The sequence below is a fragment of the Ochotona curzoniae genome, unplaced genomic scaffold (genome assembly GCF_017591425.1).
Source record: "Ochotona curzoniae isolate NIBS_2020 unplaced genomic scaffold, NIBS_Ocur_1.0 contig_1014, whole genome shotgun sequence".
Lineage (NCBI taxonomy): Eukaryota > Metazoa > Chordata > Mammalia > Lagomorpha > Ochotonidae > Ochotona > Ochotona curzoniae.
The window spans coordinates 33,323,714-33,339,753 of record NW_024464920.1 but is presented as its reverse complement, the minus strand read 5'-3'; the positions used below and the strand labels follow the sequence as shown (position 1 = coordinate 33,339,753).

The 16,040-nt window shown below is 36.8% G+C and overlaps 1 protein-coding gene across 4 annotated transcripts in view; it reads left to right on the top strand.

The window, feature by feature from the left end:
• The window catches only part of MON2 (MON2 homolog, regulator of endosome-to-Golgi trafficking), an 83,989-nt gene extending 69,657 nt beyond the window's left edge, over window positions 1-14,332 (top strand). For all 4 annotated transcript variants that reach the window (XM_040982596.1, XM_040982587.1, XM_040982578.1 and 1 more), the window contains 4 exons: window positions 841-964; window positions 4,659-4,866; window positions 6,420-6,502; window positions 9,762-14,332. In XM_040982596.1, coding sequence (XP_040838530.1) covers window positions 841-964; window positions 4,659-4,866; window positions 6,420-6,502; window positions 9,762-9,925 — 579 coding nt within the window. In that variant the 3' untranslated portion in view covers window positions 9,926-14,332. The remainder of the gene's footprint in view (window positions 1-840; window positions 965-4,658; window positions 4,867-6,419; window positions 6,503-9,761) is intronic.
• The last annotated feature ends 1,708 nt before the right edge of the window (window positions 14,333-16,040 follow it).

Here is a 16,040-nt window from a genome sequence, read left to right as displayed (position 1 = left end):
CTAAATAAGTTTATAAAAGTTGTTTATACAGAAATAAATCAGCTAGTGCAGCTGTATTTTAGGTTTTGCTATTTAGCAAACCAGGTGTTATAGTTCAAATTAATCCATAAATTGTTTGGAGTTTTTTCAGTTTTCAACCAGCTGTGTACAGAGACTGTGGAATTCTTATGGCAACTGGTGATTTTTAAATAAAATTTTCAATATTATCAATAGGATTGAATATAACCAGATATTTTGATTATGGCTGTTTGTTGGTGATGGTGGTTTTGATTTTTTAATTGGGATAATGACCAATATCAGATTAACTGCTGAGTGCATTTGGAAAGCAGAGACATTGTGTTACACATGCAAATTGTTGCCGATTTTATGCAGCTACTGTGTCAAAGGTCTTGTGAACTCTTCCTTAGAAACAACATTACACACTATGAATCAGAAATAGGCTATTTGACAAAAATGAATATAGTTTGGTTTCTCATCTTAGTTTCTGGTTATACAAGAGTGATTTAAATCTTGCTCTCAATCCTGCTTTGAGTTCCTTATTGTAACATGGCTAAGTTTCATATGCTGACTGTGCTTTTCTGTAGCGCTATTTTCAGTTGCAATGAATATTAACATTTATGAATGTGGTGGCACAGTAAGCAGTTATAATAGTGATTATTTTTTGCTAAAATATGTGAGGAAAACAGACTAATAGTGCATGAACATTAAAATGCTCACATGTTTCTGTCAAGGAGAATGCTTTGACTTTTTTTAAAAGCACAATTTAAATTTTATGCTATGAATTTGGAGTCACTCAGTCTTTCACGAAAAATGTATTTGAATGTGTGTCTTTTATTTTAGGTAGTTCAGCTCATTAGCACTGAAATCCTACCTTACGCCAATTTTATTCCTAAGGAATTTGTTGGTCAGATAATGACTATGCTTAACAAGGGCTCAATACATTCTCAGTCCTCTTCATTTACAGGTATGTTTTAATGATTTGGGGCAGAGGTTTAGAAAGTATTGATGTACTTCTGAAGAAATTGACATAGAAATGTTAAATTCTGGGCTTATAGTAATTGTGAATGGAAGAATTGTGAAGCAATTTTTACTTATTTTCAAAGATTTGTCCATTTGAAAGAATAATTGAGAAAGAGGAAGAGAGGAGGGTCAGAGAAAGGGAGCAAGAGACCCGTGGTCTGTCCTCCGATTCCACCGCTACATGACCACAGCAGCCGGGGCTGGCTAGGCTGAGGCAAGCAGCCAGCACTTTCTTCCAGGTCGCCCGTGAGGGTGGCTGGAGCTTGAAGATGCTGGGTGATTTCTTTATTCTAAACCATTTTCCCTTTTATTGAATGGTCGTATTTATCTTCACGGAAATGTTGTGAGAAGTGAAATCATATTCTAAAACAGTATTTTCTACATAGTAGGCATTCACTAGATATTACTTAAACAAATGTTAAGGCACTTTATTATTTTTTCTTATAAGACTCTATGTATGTATAGCTCTAAGAAGTTATTCATATTTTCATTTTAATTATTATGAAATTGATACACTGAGTAGTTAGCCCAATTATTAGGTAGCAGAATAAACACTGATTTCTTTCTATATGATATTGCTTTTCAATTATCCATGACTTGACAAAAATCATAACTTACATGAGCCTTAAGAGACTTCAGTGGATTCCATAAGTGTTTCTAATTTAGGTATTAAACTTTGCAAATATGGCTGTATAACATAATATTCATACATCTATTTAATTGAAAATATGGTTGTAAATTACATTGCTTTTTTTTTAAGATGTATAATTTTTTTATGGGAAAGGCATATACAGAGAGAAGGAGATACAGAGAAAACAATACTACATTCACTGGTTCACTCCCCAGATGGTTTCCCACCAAGTGGTCAAAACAGCTATAGCTAAGCCAATCCAAAGCCAGGAACTTCTTCTAGGTCTCCCGCACAGGCTCAGGGTGCCAAGGCTTTAGACCATCCTCTATACCTCTCCCAGGCCATCAGCAGGGAGCTGTATGGGAAGTGGAGGAGCCAGGATACAAGCTGGCACCCATATGGGATCCTGGTGCATGTAAGAAAAGAATTTAGACGTTAGGCTATCATACTGGGAAAACCATCCATGTTTTTAATCCTCAGAATTCACTGGAATGGAGACTATTTTGTGCTGAGCAATTAAAATAGAATTTATGTACACAGTTGACCACTAGATGTCTCTCAAACTGCTTACTTGCATAAGCTCATTTTTCTCCTCCTGGAGCTCTGACAGTTTTTAAGTGCATGGTAAAATATAATTTTAAAAAACACAAGAAGCTCAGAGAAAAAAAATCATCTTATTTTTGTGTAGTCAACTTTTTAAGAATATGTTAAAAATTTTAGATCATTTCTAATAAAATACCCATTGAGTAAAATATTTGCAAGTATTGTAAATATCCTAGACTATATAAAAGCAGGTTACCACGTATCTCTTTTCTAGTATTTTTCTGACATCTCTTGATTTATATGTTAATGTGACTGTATAAAGGCAAGAATGGTGATGACATTTTTTCAGTGACTTTGCCATGGACCCAAGTGTCATCTCATCTTTAACCTGAAGCTTTCTTTGAAATGTGCTTATTATGTCATTGCTTCTTAATAAGCACGGCCAACCTGTAAACAGAGGTTCCAAGGATCAGTGTTCTGCTTTCAAGTATGATCTGGTCACCAAAGCTCACAGCACAAAATATAAAACCAAAAAAAATGAAAGAGAAAGGAAACTTGGGGGTAACATCTAAAATGCTGAGGCTAAGAAAACATAATTGCTGTTATAGTTAGGATAGTCAAAGACACAGATTTTATACACTGAAAGAAGGAAAAAATATATTAAAGAAAAATAAAAACCAGCATTCAAAAGCTAAAACTAAAAATGTGATACCTGAGAAATGACAGGATGGAAGAAAATATTAAGGAAATAGGTTAAAGGTTGTTTTTTTAAAAAGTAGATAGTAAAAAGAGTAAAAATGAATACTAGCATCTGACAGTAAGTCTTTCACAAAAGAGAACAAAGAAAAAAAAATCTAAGATCAAAAACTCTAAAGTCATTGTGGTGCAGTGCGTTAAGTGGTGGCTTGTCATGCTGCCATCCCATATCAGAGTGTTAGTTCAAGTCCCAACTGCTCTCTTTATGGTTTCCTGCTCATGTTCCTGAGCAGGCACCAGAAGATGGTTTAAGTACTGGGCCCCTGCCACCATAACTTAGACTGTGCTGGAGCTCCTGGCTGCTAGAGCACTGGTGGGGAGAACCAGTGGCTGAAAGATCTGTCCTTCCTTCACTGTCTCCCTTGATCCCCATGCCCTGCAATAATTCTGCCTTGTAAATAAATAAATGAATCTTTACAATAAAATATGGGAAAAAAATTATCAAGTAAACCGAAGAGTAAAACTTCAAATTAAAAATGATCCATTAGTTTTCACAAAACAGTAAAAGAAAAAAGAAACTCACAGTAACACGTGATAATGAAACATTCAGAAAGAAACAAAAGCCAAACTTTGTTATCAGATGAAGCTAGGATTTTCACTGACACCACAGGATGCTAAGAAACATTGCAGCAGTGGTTTCAGAATTAGAAATGAGAAGGCCTTTTTTTCACATGGAGTTTCCTATCCAGGCACTGCATTGAGTGTTGAGTTTAGAGCAGTTATTCTCAACTTTGTGCATGTGTCATTTATCATCAGTTGAAACGCAGTCAGTCACTGAGTCATTCTCCCAAAGGCCTCCGATTCAGTACGACTCAAGCATGCCATGAGAATTCACCTTTTAAAAATGTTTCTTGTATATTTTCATCCACTCTAAAGGAAGAGTAACAGAAAGCAAGCTACCATCCATACTTTGCTCAACAATGCCATCAGCAGGTAGGATTAGGAGCCCTAGCCCCCTGGGTATGTGGCGAGGCCTAAGCATCCAGGCCATCCATCTTCCAAGTGTGCTTTCACAGATAGGTGCATAAGCAGTGGAGTAGCCAGGACCTAAAACTGCCATGCAGGATGCTGGTGTGCTAAGCCCACTGCACCACAATGCCTGCCGCAAAGTTCACACTGCTATAGAAGTTCCCAGGTGATGCGCGTGCTGTTGGGAATCACACTGTACTGCAGCAAAATAGTGACATTTTCAGAAGTTTAACAGCTCAAAAGCTTTATCGTCCTTTTATCTTAGGAAACTGCTTCAAAACATACTCCTTGAAAACAAAGAGTAAATCAAGAAAAAGGAAATCTTGAGGTCTGGGAGATGAGTCAGAATGGAATCAGTTCCCAGGGTAGTGCCAAAGATAATTCCAGGATAAAGCAGACAGTTCATCTAAATGGTCACTAGTCCAGATACAGTGATATTGTTTTGGAAAATATGTTGCCAGGAGAGAGTAGTAAAGGAAAAGAATGTACAAATTTACTATGCAGACAATTGTTAAGGATTTTATAGTATTGTGGAAGGGTACAGATAAGCCAAGACAGAAAACTGTTGATGGAGATCGACAGGTTTTGCCTTGTTTTTGAACCTATGAGGGAGGAAATTAATTCGTAAGTTATTCCTAGATATCTTTGGTCAGACTGATGAATTTTCCCCTTAGTTGACTGGAGTTGTTAAAGCACACTAATTTAACCTGTATTGACCATCAACACTTTTGTCTTACAGAAGCAGAGATTGACATTCGTTTAAGAGAAGAATTTTCCAAGATGTGTTTTGAAACATTGCTCCAGTTTTCCTTCAGTAATAAAGTCACAACACCACAAGAGGGCTACATCTCCCGGATGGCTCTCTCAGTGCTTTTAAAAAGGTCTCAGGACGTGCTACATCGTTATATAGAGGATGAAAGATTAAGTGGCAAATGCCCTCTTCCCAGGTGTGTGTTCTTCGTATCAATCAGTAAAACATTGTCTTTTTGTTATTAAATAGTTGCGCACTGATGTCATTTAGAATAGAGAAACCTCTGAAAGCCTTATTGCACAGCAGGTAAGACCACCACATGTGATGCCAGCAGCTGATATGGGTGCTAGTTCTTGTCCCTGTTAACTCTGTTTCTGATCCACCTCTGCTAATGACCTGGGAGAAGCAGCCAAAGATGGCCCAAATAATTTGTCCCCCATTATCCACATGGGAGACCTTAATAAGCTCCTGGCTTCAGCATCAACTAGCCCTGGCCATTGTAACCATCTTAGGATAAAACCACTAGATGGAAGCTCTTTTCCTTTTTCTCTCTTTTTTTTCTTTCTTTCTTTCTTTCTTTCTTTCTTTCTTTCTTTCTTTCTTTCTTTCTTTCTTTCTTTCTTTCTTATTTATTTATTTATTTTGGAATGTCAGATTTATTGATTTTTATTGGAAAGATTTACAGAGAGAAGGAGAGACAAAGATCTTCCATCTATGGTTCACAAGTGGCTGCAATGGCCGTAATTGAGCTGATCTGAACCCAGGAGCTGCTTCTGGGTCTCCCGTGCGGATGCAGATTCCCAGGCTTTGGGCCGTCCTCTACTGCTTTCCCAGGCCACAAGCAGGGAGCAGGATGAGAAGTGGAGCAGTCAGTACACAGAATGGTGCCCATTTGGGATCCCGGCAGATGCAAGGCACTTTAGCCACTAAGTTATTGCACCTGGCCCTGACTCAAACTTTGACTTTAAAATAAATCAATAAATTTTTTTAAAGATTTTTTTTTTTATTAGAAAGGCAAGGACTTTAGCCGCTAGGCCATCACTCCAGGCACGTTTTTTCCTTCTAATGCTTTATGTGAGGCAGCTGATAAAGACCCAAGTGCTTGGGACCCTATCAACATGTGAGTGACCCAGAAGTTGACAATCCTGCCTTCTGCCTAGTTCAGCTGTGACTTTTGTGTTTGGGGAGAAAACCAGGGGATGGAACACCTCTCTCTTCCTGTGTTTGTCTACTTTATAAGTAAATGATGATAAATAAACTTAAAATTTAAAAATTAGGTGCCCGGCATGATATCTCTGCGGCTGAATCCTCACCTTGCATGCACCAGGATCACATATAGGCACCAGTCCATGTCCCAGCTGCTCCACTTCCCATCCATCTCACTGCCTATTGCCTGGGAAAGCAGTGGAGGATGGCCGAAAACCTTGGAACCCTGCACCCATTTGGGAGACCCAGAAGAATCTCTTGGCTCCTGATCGGCTCACCTCTGGCATTGCGGCCATTTGAGAAAAGAACCAGTAGATGGAAGATCTTTCTTTCTGTCCCTCCTTCTCTCTGTAAATCTGGCCTACCATTGTAATATAAATAAGTAAATCTTTTAAAAAAAAAAGCTAAAAGCTAACATTGATTTTGCATTGTGTTGTCATTAGTGTTTTTCCAAAGAACAGCTGTTTATTCATATCTCATAAGATAACACATTTGGAATATTTTAAGTTATTGATGGAAATAATCCCCCACCTCTTTTTATAGGCAACAAGTAACAGAAATCATATTTGTTTTAAAAGCAGTCAGTACTCTAATTGATTCACTTAAGAAAACTCACCCTGAGAATGGTAAGTGCTTAAAAATTTATTCACTTAAATTTATAATACCTAGATTGTATCTGTGGTACACTTTTCTGTTAATAAGTTAACTGAAGTTTAGGAAGAAGTACCAGTCATCAGACATTCTTTTTACCAGTTCTTATGACCAGAAACCATTAAACCCATCAGAATGTCCACAAGTAAAATTAATTTATAATGTTTTATGCTGTGTATGTTAAACAGTTTAGCTGTCCTTTTGTTTGCATGGATAATTCAGATTTCATATGTTTTTAATGTGAATGATCACTAACTTTTTTAGAGATGGGGACAAGGAAGGCTTTCATCAGTTTGTTGTGATTTACATGGTACACTATAAATCACCGTCTTTTTATACTTCATTCTCAATTGCTTTCCCTTTTTGTAACTTATTCTTGCCCAATTCATTCTTTATTGCCAAAAACGATTTTTCCAAAGCAGCTTTGTTAATCCATTTGTTCATTACAAAAATTCTTCCTCGTGTAGCACTGCCCACCAAATTACAGAGTAGTACAGTCTACTATTTATTTGTTCCATTTCCCACTAGACTTCTTTTACCCTTCTCTCCTCCTAAACTAATATTCTCATTCTTCCTAAGTATTAAATACTTTTTCTTGTCCCATTTCTCTGCCTTTATCTAGCCAGTTTGACTGTTTTTAAGGTCTGTTTTACATTTCTTACAGGTAAAGGATTTCATTGAAGTCATAGCACTTCTATGTGCACTTTAGTTTTAAAGCACTGTTGCATTATAGTCATGCATGCTTACCTCTCTTTACATTTTAAGCTTCTTAGGAGACTTTCTGAACCATGGTTTTCTTGCCATCAAATTTTGTCCAATTACAATGTGGCTTGATGGAGTAGTCACTGGCCTTAAATGTTTATTGTTGCTGGTCCAGGATGAGATAAAGCGCTGAGAATAGCTACCCTCTAGATGGTAGATCACTACCACTAGAAAGTAGCTGGGCCCCCAGGAGCTTCCTCCAGATCACTCTGTGGGTCAGCAGCCCAAGGACTGGAGCCATCCTCTGCTACTTTCCCAGGCCATTATCAGGAGTTGATTGGGAAGAGGAGCAGCTGGATGTGAACTGGTGCCCGTATGGGATGCCTGCGCTCTGTCATTGGAATATCTGTTCTGCCACTGCACTGGCTAGATTTTTGTTCTGGTTTATGTTAGGCAGCAAATTCTTTTTACAAGTGAAACCTGATGTGGATTCCCAGTCTGTAAAATAAGTACATGCAGGACAGCTTCAACTGACCTTTCCCTTTTCATGAGTACCATCAGTCCCACTCTGCTTTTCTTCTCCCTGCCTTCACCTGAGAAAGCCTGAGAGGATAAAGGAACAGTTTAGCATTTTATTAGATGTATGTTAAAGAATGAATGTTAGTAATTTCAGTTGATAATGTGTGAAACACAATTCCATAATTAAATTAATTTTAGAAGTCCTGAGTTGGATAGTTAACTCTGTTCTATTACTGTCTTTAATATGTTCAAGAGAAATACTGATCTCTAAAGGCTAAAATATAGCATCTGTCAAACTTACTTGATCATGAACTTTAAAAAAAGACTTATTCATTTGGAACTTAGAATTATACAGTGAGAGAGGGAGAGATTTTCATCCTCTGGTTCACTCCCCAGATGCCTGTAACAACCCAGCTGGGCCAGACTGAAGTCAGGAGTCAGGAGCTTCGTCCTGGTTTCCCCACCTGACTGTCAGGGGCCCAAGCACTTTGGCCATCTTCTGCCATTTCCTGGCACATTTTGCAGGGATTTGGATCAGAAATGAAGCAGCCAGAGCAGAAACTGGTGCTCCTATGGGATGCTGGTATTGCAGTTGGTGGCTTTACCCTGCATTCCACTATGCCAACCCCACCATAAAATCTCTAATAAGTACATAAAGGAACATTCACTTGAGAAATATTTGTGTTCATTTAAAGCAGAAGTTGAAATGCAGAGAAATTAAATGACCATGGACAGCCATCACTGCTTTATTTCAGAAAGAATGTTAAGAAATTGATGTCTGGTAAATTAAGAGTAAAAAAATAAATTAAAATCTCTGATACACAGCACAGCAGTCTTTATTCTGAATTAGACTGCCTCCCAGATTTGAGACATGTTCTACAAAGTCTAAGAAGAAATTCCAGCAGATTTTAATGCATTTTTATTACTTTTATGCACAGGAAAACAAATGCAGTGTGGTCTGAGTATAATGAGATTGCTGCTGTTTGATAGATAACACCTTTGTCCATTCAGCGAACATTCAACTGTACATGTTCATGGTTGTGCTAAAGAAGGCAGGCATGGTGACACTGGCATTCACGTGTAATGATACACATTAATGGTTAGCAAGCAGCAACAGGGAAGAATGGATGTACCTACATGTGGTGATCTTAAGTTAAAATCAGTGTCAAGAATATGGCTAGGCAATTCTGTATAGATTTTTTTTAAACCTTTTTTTAGTAAACAAGTGAGTAAAAATCTGAATTGTTTAAGATTTATTTTTTATTTTAAGATTTTTTTATTTTTTAAGATTTTTTTAAATTTATTTTTTATTACAAAGTTAGATATACAGAGAGGAGGAGAGACAGAGAGGAAGATCTTCCGTTCCGATGATTCACTCCTGAAGTGAGCCGCAGCGGCCGGTGCTGCGTCGATCCGAAGCCGGGAACCAGGAACCTCTTCCGGGTCTCCCACGTGGGTGCAGGGTCCCAAAGCTTTGGGCCGTCCTCAACTGCTTTCCCAGGCCACAAGCAGGGAGCTGGATGGGAAGTGGGGCTGTTGGGATTAGAACCGGTGCCCATACGGGATCCCGGGGCGTTCAAGGTGAGGACTTTAGCTGCTAGGCCACGCCACCAGGCCCCTGAATTGTTTTCTAATTGTTCTTATACAGCATGTTCTCTGAAGTTATACAAAGAACAATGAAGGTTTGTATTACTCAGAATTTGTATAACCTTGCAAACCTTCACAGATCGCAGTATCATTTATAATATACTTACCTAATTCATCAGTATCGATCCACTGCTCATTGATCGTATATTTTTTCCCATAACTTATATAATGGCAGGATTATTTTAATAGTTCCAGTGGTCAAAACAAAACAAAACAAAAAAAGAAAAACCATGCAAACTTGTGAAATGTTTAGATTTAAGGTTTTTTTCTTTGAAATTGCATTTAAAGGATTGAGTTTACGTCAATTGGGTGATCTCTGCCAGTTAAATTCACCCCTTTTTGAGGTTTGTACTTTTTGCATTACAGTTGATGGAAATACCTGGGCACAGGTAATTGCCTTGTACCCAACTTTAGTGGAGTGCATTACCTGCTCATCCTCTGAAGTCTGCTCCGCACTTAAAGAGGCACTAGTTCCCTTTAAGGACTTCATGCAGCCACCAGCATCCAAAGTTCAAAACGGAGAATCTTGACCAGCTACAGGATAGTGAAGGAAGAAATACACCTAAGAATGTTTGCTCCTGAGTCTTCTGTGAGAGGATGTTTCTTACTAAAAATGATTATTGGCAGCTGTTGTTTGCTTTCTTTAAATTGTACTTACCTGGGTTTAGTAATTCTTAAAAGCTTCCAAAGGCTCGGAATGAGTAGCAGTACAAGCCTTCAAGCTGTACTGATGAGAGAGATGGTTAACACAGTGTACCTGCTACCATTTGTTCAACTGGTGATTCAGAAGTGAGCTTATGTATAGCTTGTGGTGTATGTGTTAATGATGTACTTTTTAAAAAGAAAGAGAACATATTTCAGTTCAGTCAGATTTATTAGGCTGGAGTTTTTGCACCCTTTTTCAAGTATAAAATTGTACTAAATTTTATGCAAGAAGGTACTGTAACATTCCATATTATCTATAACCAGCCTTTGTAAACAAAGGGAACGGATAACTTGTGTGTATAATAAATAGTACAGTTCTGTATAAAATAGTTGCATTTATTATTTAAATTTTAAAAATATTGATATTGTTAATTAAATGCTTGAAATTGTATTTATTAATACAAAGTTGTTTGCTTACATTTTTGCTATAATTTGCCTTATTGTGCACAGATAAGTTCACATAATCATGCAGTTAGCTTCAGGCTTATTTTAAATGTATTGCTGGTGACTCTTACACATCTGGCCCGAAAGGTCATGTGAACACAGCAGCAAATGGTTTATGATTTGCTGATTTTGCAACCTTGAAATAGGGGTTGTTAATTTACTAAATTGAGATGTGTTGTAGCACTATGACTCCATCATACCTCATTTCCTTAACTGTCTCTTCTAGCTTTCACTTGTCTGCTTTTATATCTGCTCTCTGAATTTTAAAGACTTTTCACATTTTATATTTCTACTGATTTCCCCCCAACATTTATCACTGTCTTTGAATTATAAACCAGGCAAGATGATTTCAGATTTCCTGAAATATGCCTATGAGATTTTTTTCATTTCACTGCTTCATTTTGTAATATCTTTTCAAGAAGAAAAAAAAATCTATACTAACCCCCAAGTATAAAATATATGTATATTATAAAATGACAAGTGTATTTTTGACGGTAGTCAAGATCTCGAAGTCCAGTAAACTTGCTGTCTTAGAGTAAAATACTAATTTTGTTTCACTTTCCTGTTCTAGTGAAAAAGAAAAGTGCTCTTGATACATTAACTTAATTGTTTCTAAAAACTGACTTTGACCTAGTTCACTGTATTTTTTATTTAATGAATTATGGTATAATATTTTACTTCTGAGTTAAATTTTCATAATCATTTATGTGAAGACAGAAAGATGTGTAAAAAATGATTATTCATAAGAAATCATAATGGTCTTGGTATTATTTTAGTATATTAGGAGATCTTTGATGTTAAGAGAATTTATGAATTTCAGCTTCTTCCAAATAATCACAAAACAGCAGAAAACACTAGAAATGAGTAACAGATGAAGTTTAATGTTGAGACTATTATAACTATGTAATTATTTAAGTTGCACTATTACCTGTAAATATGTGGTAAGTTCTTTTTTGAGGGAGTGTTACTTTTATGTCACTTAATTTCTGTTTTATTTCGACTAAAATTAAGGTAAAGCACAACATTTCATTGTTTCTGCTTTCGGTATTTTCCTTAAAGTTGTAAAAAGAGGTCACTCAACTGTGTAGTTTATGTTCTACATTTGAATATATCAAATTGGAGATTAGAAAAATCCACACACTACTGACTGATTATTGAAACAGAATAACAAGGGTAGTGCGTTTCAATAACATTAAAAATATTGTTATTAGTTTATAAGTGAAACTATACCCATTTTTGAAAAATAACAGATCAGTTGCAAACAGGATAATTATTTTCCAGTCCAGCAGAAGTTAAATGTGAGTTGGGGGTATGCAACATACATTTACATAAACCGAGTAGTTTGATAGTGTATTAGCTTGTGATGTCAGAGCATTTCCTGTGGTTCCAAACATACAAATGCAGTGGATGTGTTAATCCCACATAATAAGGTAATCCATTTCAATCTCATGGGTCCAAGTGGCTGCTTTTCCGCCATTTCCTGCATAGTATAATTAAGAGTATCTCCCAACACCTTGCAGGTGTCACTACTAGCAAAAATTATTTCTCTGAGCCAAGCATTCCTCTAGCTTGATTTTCTAAAATGCCCTGATCCTGAGGGAGGTTAGCACATTTTTCTTGTTAATATGAACTGGATTCCTGGGTGATTAAAAGAATGGGGCTGTGCAAAATTACTAGATGCAAGGATATTCAAACACGAACCTCCCAGAGCCAAGATCATTTCATTGTACAATTGAGCCTATAACTGTTCCTTGAAACATAGTAATGGTGTCCTTTGAGATAAGTACCAGAAATACAGAATGAACTTTATGCCTCACATAATCATCTTTTGTCAACTTTTAGTGCCTCCCTTGCTGGACAGAAGTATATGTCAACAACTGGATAAAGAATGTCCTTGTCTGTTTTGTCCATTATTAAGGAAATAAGGTGGTTGTTAGCTTTAGTAGATTATTTTTTAGTGTAGTTTAATGCTACCACTGCCAAGAAAGAATACATGGTTTTGTATTATTTTATTATTTTTCTATAATGTTTTAGTATTTTCCTCGTGTTAGTTTTACTTTATAAAATGATATATAATACTTATTTATTAGAAGCCTAATGGGTGCTAAAAGTAAAAGGAATAAGAGTATACTTGGAAGGAACCTTTTAAAAACCTGCTTCGTTTTAGTTTTATTAGATCTATATCGTTCCATACCCATTTTTCATCTGTATGTTTATTGATTCCACTCTTGCCATATTCTTTACGTTGTATATAAACTTAGAAGTAAGGGATTTAGTGTACAGGTTTTTTGCTGGAGAATAGCATTCACTTAGTTACACAGCAGGCCAATAACAACTAGGGTATTTGTGTTCATAAAAACTTTAATAAACACAGACATATTTTGTTCATTATTGCAATTTGATACTGCTGTAACATTTGATCCAAAGGATTAGGTAAACTGAGATTGAATCAGCATAAATTACTTAATAGTGTTAGAAAACAACTCAAGTATATACTCTTTTCCTGCTGAGGCAGACCCTGGGAGGCAGTGGCTGATGGTTCAGACCCTGCCGACCAAGGGAGAGATGGCCTGAGCTAGCTCCTCGGCCAAGGGGGAGATGGTCTGAGCTTAGCTCCTTGCTTCACCTCCTGCAGTCACGGCTGTGGCAAGTACTTAAGCAGTGAGCCCTCAAATCAGAGATTGTCTGTCTCTCTCATTCAAATAAATACAAATTTTAAAATTAAAAAAATCTTATTAAAGTAGAGGCTATTGCATTCATGTTAGCAAAGGGCTATGTAGTTTCTTTATAATGACTAATGCATCCTCTCCAAATGTAGAATAATTCAGATGGGCAACCAGATTCTCAAAGGAATACTTGGCCTGCCTGGCCAAGGCAGAACACTTAGGAGCTCACCTGCCAACGACTGCCACAGAAATTCATTGGAAGTTTGTAAGTCCCTGGAATGGACCAGTGTTCAGGCCCAAAATATTATATAGTTGTTGTTGTTTTCAATATAGAAAATGAGCACAGACAAGCACAAAAATGGTTTCTGAGAGAGCAATGCCATCAACCTGTTATGTTCTTCAGATGTCCAGTTACTTTGTCATTGTGGTAGATACCATGATATTGTGTAGAGAAGCCTTAGGTGTATTTTACCTACGGTGTTACTAGTGAAGGTTTTTTTTTTTCTAAGAACAAATTTATAACAAACATTGTTACCTATTTGTGTAAATAATTTTTAATACTTCATAATCATTTGTAGGAAAAATTTTATATCCCTGGAAAGCGGTGGATTTGGATTGAAAAGCTGTCAAAAAGATTGGGGGAGGGGGAGACTTTGTATATTGATTTATATATAAACTGCTTCAGAGGTTAAAATAAATCAAATAGTTATGATAATTAAAAATATATAGCCAAGAGAGAGGGAGCCCTTTTCCACTGGTTCACTCCCCAGATGTTTTCAACATCCAGGCCAAAACTGGAAGCCTAACTTGGAGTCAGGTCCAAGGTTCTCACCTGGGTAGCAAAACCCACCCACCCAACCCATCACTTCTTGCATAGGCTGTACTGGCATGAAGCTGGGCTCAGGAGCAGGAGCCAGGAGAGAAGCACAGGTATGGTGGTAGGAAACGTGGCATCTTAAATGCCAGTCTGAATGCCCTAAGTACTCCTAAATGCAATATTTGAGTGAACTAGCAGTGTTGTCTCTTCAAAAGGGCATAGGTTGAATAAGCATGCCTTTTGTGAATAGAAAAATTGTTGATAATCTTGATAATTTGAAGCAATGGTCTGAGACTCTGCTTCTTCTTAAAAATCATATTTTCTCCAAGGTGTTTCCTTATTTTTTAAAGTGGAGGTGATAGTGAATTTTTCTTTAGAGAAAAAAGTTTGGAGTTGATTTCATAATGGGATTCTTAGAGCAGTTAATCCAGATGGTTTAGTAAATTGAGTACTATATCCTAAAAAATCAGCATTGACTATTGTTTTCTTTGCTCATTTCCTTTTTTCACTTTCATTTTTATCTTCTTACACCTTTCCCCAGTTTTCTTCTTTTCAGTCTGTGCATTCTCTGAGCTCTTCTCCAATGTCAGCTATTTCTTGTTCTTAACAAGTAGAGCTGGTAGGCTTTCTATAAGTAAGATTCTGAAATACCTTTCATGTTGGCCCCTGTTGCCTTTGTGCAAAGGTGAAGTTCCTGCTGTTTGAAAATGGTTGAACAAGTTAAAGTAATTTATATCTCCTATCTTCCTGAAGCCACAGAATTCAGCAGACAAGTTGTTCACTAAATTGGATTGCTAGAAATATGGATTGAAAGCTAAACCTGGAGTAGTCAGGTCTTTTCTGTGATGCAGATAGAGAAGTTATTCTACTTTCTTCAAAGGAGAGTATTAAAAATCTGCTTATTTGAGAGAGAGAGAGAGTGTGTGTGTATGTGTGTGTTCTGGGAAAGTTATCTTTTTGCTGAGGATATTTTAAACAATTGCAGGATTTTTTTAAATCTAAATGTTAACCCTGATTTTAATACTTATACTCCCAACTTCCAAGAATTTGAAGCAAGATATAGTCTCCGTGTTTTACTTATTTCCTCTGTGACAAACCAGTATTTTTGTAATGAAAGATCTAGAGTGCTTACTGTCCTCGTCTCTGTGTCTGTCTGGAATGTTTGGTATTTACTGTGACACCAAGGTCAGTAGAAACATTCCTATTGTTACTTTGAGATTGCTGTTGATCACACCACTAAGAAAAAGAAAATTACTGAATTTTGAGGCCACTGTCAGTTGCTGCAATATAAGTTTTATTCTAAGCTAATACATAGTAAATACTGCAGCCAGGAAAGGTCTGCTAAATCAGGCCATTATTTGGAGAACCATTGCAAAATCATGTTTTACTAGAAGGGAGAAAAAAATGCCAAAGCTGTAATATTACGATCTATTCTTTTTACGTAGGAAAATAAAATCTTAATCTTTGGATCCTACTGTGCAAATTTTGTTTGTTTTCCAGCTTTTACTACCCCTGTGTCATAATTTTACATGTAACTTACAGCCGTTGTCTCTTCAGGCAGTTACCATATGGTGTTTGTGTCAGACTGGCTGTATTTATCTAAATTTGTGAAATTATTTTTTAGCTCCCAACACAGTTCTTGAAAGTCATAACACTGTTATACTTCTCCTTATAATTTTTATGCTCTTTAGATGTATCAGTCACATATTATACTCATGAAAATCTTTTGGCCTAAAAGCCCAGATTTTCTTTGTAATTTACAACACTTCTCAAAAAAAAAAAAACCCTGCATATTTATAACTGTGATTAACTTGCTTTACATTTACCACTGTGATTCCAAGTTTTGTTTTTTGAAAGGCAGAGTGAGGTATCTGCTGGTTCGCTCCCTAATGCTCTCCGCAGCCTGCTCAGGAAGGGTAAGGCCAAGAGCTGGGAATTCAGTTTTGAGTTTCCCACGTGGGTGACAGAGATGGATCCACCTGATCCATCACCTGCTGCCTCCCAGGGTGTGCA